The sequence below is a fragment of the Salmo salar genome, chromosome 04 (assembly GCF_965601325.2).
Source record: "Salmo salar chromosome 04, fSalSal1, whole genome shotgun sequence".
Taxonomy (NCBI): Eukaryota; Metazoa; Chordata; class Actinopteri; order Salmoniformes; family Salmonidae; genus Salmo; species Salmo salar.
The window spans coordinates 4,780,001-4,790,000 of NC_138294.1; the positions used below are offsets into that span (position 1 = coordinate 4,780,001).

Here is a 10,000-nt window from a genome sequence, read left to right on the forward strand (position 1 = left end):
CCGCCATAAAAAAAGCCAGACTACGGTTTGCAGCTGCACATGGGGACAAAGATTGTACTTTTTGGAGAAATGTCCTCTGGTCTGATGAAACAAAAATAGAACTGTTTGGCCATAATGACCATCGTTATGATTGGAGGAAAAAGGGGGACGCTTGCAAGCTGAAGAACACCATCCCAACCGTGAAGCACGGGGGTGGCAGCATCATGTTCTGGGGGTGCTTTGCTGCAGGAGGGACTGGTGCACTTCACAAAATAGATGGCATCATGAGGGAGGAAAATTATGTGGATATATTGAAGCAACATCTCAAGACATCAGTCAGGAAGTTAAAGCTTGGTCGCAAATGGGTCTTCCAAATGGACAATGACCCCAAGCATACTTCCAAAGTTGTGGCAAAATGGCTTAAGGACAACAAAGTCAAGGTATTGGAGTGGCCATCACAAAGCCCTGACCTCAATCCTATAGAACATTTGTGGGCAGAATTGAAAAAGCGTGTGCGAGCAAGGAGGCCTACAAACCTGACTCAGTTACACCAGCTCTGTCAGGAGGAATGGGCCAAAATTCACCCAACTTATTGTGGGAAGCTTGTGGAAGGCTACCCGAAACGTTTGACCCAAGTTAAACAATTTAAAGGCAATGCTACCAAATACTAATTGAGTTTATATGTAAACTTCTGACCCACTGGGGATGTGATGAAATAAATAAAAGCTGAAATAAATCATTTTCTCTACTATTATTCTGACATTTCACATTCTTAAAATAAAGTGTTGATCCTAACTGACCTAAGACAGGGAATTTTTACTAGGATTTAATATCAGGAATTGTGAAAAACTGAGTTTAAATATATTTGGCTAAGGTGTATGTAAACTTCCGACTACAACTGTATGTCTGTCTGTCATGTAGCCTAATGAAGACTGCTGTCTGTCTGTCTGTCTGTCTGTCTGTCTGTCTGTCTGTCTGTCTGTCTGTCTGTCTGTCTGTCTGTCTGTCTGTCTGTCTGTCTGTCTGTCTGTCTGTCTGTCTGTCTGTCTGTCTGTCTGTCTGTCTGTCTGTCTGTCCAGCAGAGTTCCCCTCTCCAAAGACAGAGTTGGTCCAGAGGTTCCAGGTTCTGTATCTGGGTATGATGCCAGTAGACAGATCTATAGGTGAGACACACACACACACACACACACACACACACACACACACACACACACACACACACACACACACACACACACACACACACACTGACCCCTGCCCTGTGACCCCTGTCCTGTGACCCCTGCCCTGTGACCCCTGTCCTGTGACCCTGTGACCCCTGCCCTGTGACCCCGTGACCCCTGCCCTGTGACCCCTGCCCTGTGACCCCTGCCCTGTGACCCCTGCCCTGTGACCCCGTGACCCCTGCCCTGTGACCCCTGCCCCGTGGCCCCTGCCCTGTGACCCCTGCCCTGTGACCCCTGTCCTGTGACCCCTTGCCCTGTGACCCCTAGGTATGGACATAGTGAACGGGGCGATAGACAGTCTGATTGGTTCTTCCAGTAGAGAGGAGTGGAAAGCTGTTAACCTCAACGTGGCTGATGCAACCCTCATTATCAGCAACCACCAGGTAACATCCACTATATACACCTCCTATATACCTCATTATCACCACCCACCACTATATACACCTCTATATACCTCATCACCAACCACCACTATATACACTTCTATATACCTCATTATCACCACCCACCACTATATGCACCTCTATATACCTCATTATCACCACCCACCAGGTAACATCCACTATATACACCTCTATATACCTCATTATCACCAACCAACACTATATACACCTCTATATACCTCATTATCACCACCCACCACTATATACACCTCTATATACCTCATTATCACCACCCACCACTATATACACCTCTATATACCTCATTATCACCACCCAACACTATATACACCTCTATATACCTCATTATCACCACCCTACCACTATATACCATCTCCTATATACCTCATTATCACCACCCACCACTATATACACCTCTATATACCTCATTATCACCACCCACCACTATATACACCTCTATATACCTCATTATCACCACCCACCACTATATACACCTCTATATACCTCATTATCACCACCCACCACTATATACACCTCTATATACCTCATTATCACCACCCACCACTATATCCATCTCCTATATACCTCATTATCACCACCCACCACTATATACACCTCTATATACCTCATTATCACCACCCACCACTATATACACCTCTATATACCTCATTATCACCAACCACCACTATATACACCTCTACCCTCATTATCACCAACCACCACTATATACACTATATACACCTCTACCCTCATTATCACCAACCACCACTATATACACCTCTACCCTCATTATCACCAACCACCACTATATACACCTCTACCCTCATTATCACCAACCACCGCTATATACACTATATACACCTCTACCCTCATTATCACCAACCACCACTATATACACCTCTACCCTCATTATCACCAACCACCACTATATACACCTCTACCCTCATTATCACTAACCACCGCTATATACACTATATACACCTCTACCCTCATTATCACCAACCACCACTATATACACCTCTACCCTCATTATCACCAACCACCACTATATACACCTCTATATAGCTCATTATCACCACCCACCACTATATACACTATATACACCTCTACCCTCATTATCACCAACCACCACTATATACACCTCTACCCTCATTATCACCAACCACCACTATATACACCTCTACCCTCATTATCACCAACCACCACTATATACACCTCTACCCTCATAATCACCACCCACCACTATATACAATATATACACCTCTACCCTCATTATCACCACCCACCACTATATACACTATATACACCTCTACCCTCATTATCACCAACCACCACTATATACACCTCTAACCTCATTATCACCAACCACCACTATATACACCTCTACCCTCATTATCACCAACCACCACTATATACACTATATACACCTCTACCCTCAATATCACCAACCACCACTATATATACCTCTACCCTCATTATCACCAACCACCACTATATACACCTCCATCCTCATTATCACCAACCACCACTATATACACCTCTACCCTCATTATCACCAACCACCGCTATATACACTATATACACCTCTACCCTCATTATCACCAACCACCACTATATACACCTCTACCCTCATTATCACCAACCACCACTATATACACCTCTACCCTCATTATCACCAACCACCACTATATACACTATATACACCTCTACCCTCATTATCACCAACCACCACTATATACACCTCTACCCTCATTATCACCAACCACCGCTATATACACTATATACACCTCTACCCTCATTATCACCAACCACCACTATATACACCTCTACCCTCATTATCACCAACCACCACTATATACACCTCTATATACCTCATTATCACCACTCACCACTATATACACTATATACACCTCTACCCTCATTATCACCAACCACCACTATATACACCTCTACCCTCATTATCACCAACCACCACTATATATACCTCTATCCTCATTATCACCAACCACCACTATATACACCTCTACCCTCATTATCACCAACCACCGCTATATACACTATATACACCTCTACCCTCATTATCACCAACCACCACTATATACACCTCTACCCTCATTATCACCAACCACCACTATATACACCTCTACCCTCATTATCACCAACCACCGCTATATACACTATATACACCTCTACCCTCATTATCACCAACCACCACTATATACACCTCTACCCTCATTATCACCAACCACCACTATATACACCTCTATATACCTCATTATCACCACCCACCACTATATACACTATATACACCTCTACCCTCATTATCACCAACCACCACTATATACACCTCTACCCTCATTATCACCAACCACCACTATATACACCTCTACCCTCATTATCACCAACCACTGCTATATACACTATATACACCTCTACCCTCATTATCACCAACCACCACTATATACACCTCTACCCTCATTATCACCAACCACCACTATATACACCTCTATATACCTCATTATCACCACCCACCACTATATACACTATATACACCTCTACCCTCATTATCACCAACCACCACTATATACACCTCTACCCTCATTATCACCAACCACCACTATATACACCTCTACCCTCATTATCACCAACCACCACTATATACACCTCTACCCTCATAATCACCACCCACCACTATATACACTATATACACCTCTACCCTCATTATCACCAACCACCACTATATACACCTCTACCCTCATTATCACCAATCACCACTATATACACCTCTATATACCTCATTATCACCAACCACCACCATATACACCTCTACCCTCATTATCACCAACCACCACTATATACACCTCTACCCTCATTATCACCACCCACCGCTATATACACCTCTACCCTCATTATCACCAACCACCACTATATACACTATATACACCTCTACCCTCATTATCACCACCCACCGCTATATACCCCTCTACCCTCATTATCACCACCCACCACTATATACACCTCTACCCTCATTATCACCAACCACCGCTATATACACCTCTACCCTCATTATCACCAACCACCACTGTATACACTATATACACCTCTACCCTCATTATCACCACCCACCGCTATATACCCCTCTACCCTCATTATCACCACCCACCGCTATATACACCTCTATATACTTCATTATCACCAACCACCACTATATACACCTCTACCCTCATTATCACCAATCACCACTATATACACCTCTATATACTTCATTATCACCAACCACCACTATATACACCTCTACCCTCATTAGCACCACCCACCGCTATATACACCTCTACCCTCATTATCACCACCCACCGCTATATACACCTCTACCTTCATTATCACCACCCACCACTATATACACCTCTACCCTCATTATCACCAACCACCACTATATACACCTCTACCCTCATTATCACCAACCACCACTATATACACCTCTACCCTCATTATCACCAACCACCACTATATACACCTCTACCCTCATAATCACCACCCACCACTATATACACTATATACACCTCTACCCTCATTATCACCAACCACCACTATATACACCTCTACCCTCATTATCACCAATCACCACTATATACACACCTCTATATACCTCATTATCACCAACCACCACCATATACACCTCTACCCTCATTATCACCAACCACCACTATATACACCTCTACCCTCATTATCACCACCCACCGCTATATACACCTCTACCCTCATTATCACCAACCACCACTATATACACTATATACACCTCTACCCTCATTATCACCACCCACCGCTATATACCCCTCTACCCTCATTATCACCACCCACCACTATATACACCTCTACCCTCATTATCACCAACCACCGCTATATACACCTCTACCCTCATTATCACCAACCACCACTATATACACCTCTACCCTCATTATCACCAATCACCACTATATACACCTCTATATACTTCATTATCACCAACCACCACTATATACACCTCTACCCTCATTATCACCACCCACCGCTATATACACCTCTACCCTCATTACCACCACCCACCGCTATATACACCTCTACCTTCATTATCACCACCCACCACTATATACACCTCTACCTTCATTATCACCACCCACCACTATATACACCTCTACCCTCATTATCACCACCCACCGCTATATACACCTCTACCCTCATTATCACCACCCACCGCTATATACACCTCTACCTTCATTATCACCAACCACCACTATATACACCTCTACCCTCATAATCACCACCCACCACTATATACACTATATACCCCTCTACCCTCATTATCACCACCCACCACTATATACACCTCTACCCTCATTATCACCACCCACCACTATATACACCTCTACCCTCATTATCACCACCCACCACTATATACACCTCTACCCTCATTATCACCACCCACCACTATATACACCTCTACCCTCATTATCACCAACCACCACTATATACACCTCTACCCTCATAATCACCACCCACCACTATATACACCTCTACCCTCATTATCACCAACCACCACTATATACACCTCTACCCTCATTATCACCAACCACCACTATATACACTATATACACCTCTACCCTCATTATCACCAATCACCACTATATACACCTCTATATACTTCATTATCACCAACCACCACTATATCCCCCTCACCTCATTATCACCACCCACCGCTATATACACCTCTATATACTTCATTATCACCAACCACCACTATATACACCTCTACCCTCATTATCACCAATCACCACTATATACACCTCTATATACTTCATTATCACCACCCACCACTATATACACCTCTACCCTCATTATCACCAACCACCACTATATACACCTCTACCCTCATAATCACCACCCACCACTATATACACCTCTACCCTCATTATCACCAACCACCACTATATACACCTCTACCCTCATTATCACCAACCACCACTATATACACCTCTACCCTCATAATCACCACCCACCACTATATACACCTCTACCCTCATTATCACCACCCACCACTATATACACCTCTACCCTCATAATCACCACCCACCACTATATACACCTCTACCCTCATTATCACCACCCACCACTATATACACCTCTACCCTCATTATCACCACCCACCACTATATACACCTCTACCCTCATTATCACCAACCACCACTATATACACTATATACACCTCTACCCTCATTATCACCAACCACCACTATATACACCTCTACCCTCATTATCACCAACCACCACTATATACACCTCTACCCTCATAATCACCACCCACCACTATATACACCTCTACCCTCATTATCACCAACCACCACTATATACACCTCTACCCTCATTATCACCAACCACCACTATATACACCTCTACCCTCATAATCACCACCCACCACTATATACACCTCTACCCTCATTATCACCACCCACCACTATATACACCTCTACCCTCATAATCACCACCCACCACTATATACACCTCTACCCTCATTATCACCACCCACCACTATATACACCTCTACCCTCATTATCACCACCCACCACTATATACACCTCTACCCTCATTATCACCAACCACCACTATATACACCTCTACCCTCATTATCACCAACCACCGCTATATACACCTCTACCCTCATAATCACCACCCACCACTATATACACCTCTACCCTCATAATCACCACCCACCACTATATACACCTCTACCCTCATTATCACCACCCACCACTATATACACCTCTACCCTCATTATCACCACCCACCACTATATACACCTCTACCCTCATTATCACCACCCACCACTATATACACCTCTACCCTCATTATCACCAACCACCACTATATACACCTCTACCCTCATTATCACCAACCACCGCTATATACACCTCTACCCTCATTATCACCACCCACCACTATAACATCTCTACCCTCATTGTCTCTCTCTCTGTCTCTCTCTCTGTCTCTCTGTCTCTCTGTCTCTTTCTCTTTCTTTCTGATGACGTTTCATCCTTTGTGTGTGTGTTTGTGTGCTTCCCTGTATGTCTCTCTCTGTCTCTCCCTGTGTATCAGGAGGTGAAGGAGGAGGAGGAGGAGGAGGAGGAGGAGGAGGTGAAGCAGGAGGAGGAGGTGTTGGTGGAGTGCAGGGTGAGGTTTCTGTCCTTCATGGGAGTAGGGAGGGACGTCCACTGCTTTGCCTTCATCATGGACGGAGGAGGACGACGACGCTACGAGTGTCACGTGTTGTGGTGTGACCCCGACGCTGGACGGCTCTCTGAGGCCGTACAGGCAGCGTGCATGGTGGGTACACTCTAGAATATCTAGATCTATGTACAGGCAGCGTGCATGGTGTGACCCCAACGCTGGACGGCTCTCTGAGGCCGTACAGGCAGCGTGCATGGTGGGTACACTCTAGAATATCTAGATCTATGTACAGGCTGCATGCATGGTGGGTACACTCTAGAATATCTAGATCTATGTACAGGCTGCGTGCATGGTGCGTACACTCTACAATATCTAGATCTATGTACAGGCAGCGTGCATGGTGGGTACACTCTAGAATATCTAGATCTATGTACAGGCTGCATGCATGGTGGGTACACTCTAGAATATCTAGATCTATGTACAGGCAGCGTGCATGGTGTGACCCCGACGCTGGACGGCTCTCTGAGGCCGTACAGGCAGCGTGCATGGTGCGTACACTCTACAATATCTAGATCTATGTACAGGCAGCGTGCATGGTGGGTACACTCTAGAATATCTAGATCTATGTACAGGCTGCATGCATGGTGGGTACACTCTAGAATATCTAGATCTATGTACAGGCTGCGTGCATGGTGTGACCCCAACGCTGGACGGCTCTCTGAGGCCGTACAGGCAGCGTGCATGGTGGGTACACTCTAGAATATCTAGATCTATGTACAGGCAGCGTGCATGGTGGGTACACTCTAGAATATCTAGATCTATGTACAGGCAGCGTGCATGGTGGGTACACTCTAGAATATCTAGATCTATGTACAGGCAGCGTGCATGGTGGGTACACTCTAGAATATCTAGATCTATGTACAGGCAGCGTGCATGGTGTGACCCCGACGCTGGACGGCTCTCTGAGGCCGTACAGGCAGCGTGCATGGTGGGTACACTCTAGAATATCTAGATCTATGTACATGCTGCATGCATGGTGGGTACACTCTAGAATATCTAGATCTATGTACAGGCAGCGTGCATGGTGTGACCCCGACGCTGGACGGCTCTCTGAGGCCGTACAGGCAGCGTGCATGGTGGGTACACTCTAGAATATCTAGATCTATGTACAGGCAGAGTGCATGGTGGGTACACTCTAGAATATCTAGATCTTTGTACAGGCTGCGTGCATGGTGCGTACACTCTACAATATCTAGATCTATGTACAGGCTGCGTGCATGGTGAATACACTCTAGAATATCTAGATCTATGTACAGGCTGCGTGCATGGTGGGTACACTCTATAATATCTAGATCTATGTACAGGCTGCATGCATGGTGCGTACACTCTAGAATATCTAGATCTATGTACAAGCTGCATGCATGGTGCGTACACTCTATAATATCTAGATCTATGTACAGGCTGCGTGCATGGCGGGTACACTCTATAATATCTAGATCTATGTACAGGCTGCATGCATGGTGCGTACACTCTAGAATATCTAGATCTATGTACAAGCTGCATGCATGGTGCGTACACTCTATAATATCTAGATCTATGTACAGGCTGCGTGCATGGTGGGTACACTCTAGAATATCTAGATCTATGTACAGGCTGCGTGCATGGTGGGTACACTCTAGAATATCTAGATCTATGTACAGGCTGCGTGCATGGTGGGTACACTCTAGAATATCTAGATCTATGTACAGGCTGCGTGCATGGTGGGTACACTCTATAATATCTAGATCTATGTACAGGCAGCGTGCATGGTGGGTACACTCTATAATATCTAGATCTATGTACAGGCTGCGTGCATGGTGGGTACACTCTATAATATCTAGATCTATGTACAGGCTGCGTGCATGGTGGGTACACTCTAGAATATCTAGATCTATGTTCAGGCTGCGTGCATGGTGCGTACACTCTATAATATCTAGATCTATGTACAGGCTGCGTGCATGGTGAATACACTCTATAATATCTAGATCTATGTACAGGCTGCGTGCATGGTGAATACACTCTATAATATCTAGATCTATGTTCAGGCTGCGTGCATGGTGAATACACTCTATAATATCTAGATCTATGTACAGGCTGCGTGCATGGTGGGTACACTCTAGAATATCTAGATCTATGTACAGGCTGCGTGCATGGTGG

General features: G+C 44.9%; 1 protein-coding gene across 1 annotated transcript in view; it reads left to right on the top strand.

The window, feature by feature from the left end:
• The window catches only part of LOC106594275 (uncharacterized), a 58,978-nt gene that overhangs the window by 45,786 nt on the left and 3,192 nt on the right, over positions 1-10,000 (top strand). Inside the window, 3 exon segments of the mRNA XM_082973932.1 lie at positions 1,059-1,142; positions 1,473-1,588; positions 7,733-7,960. Of these exon segments, the coding sequence (XP_082830058.1) occupies positions 1,059-1,142; positions 1,473-1,588; positions 7,733-7,960 (428 nt within the window).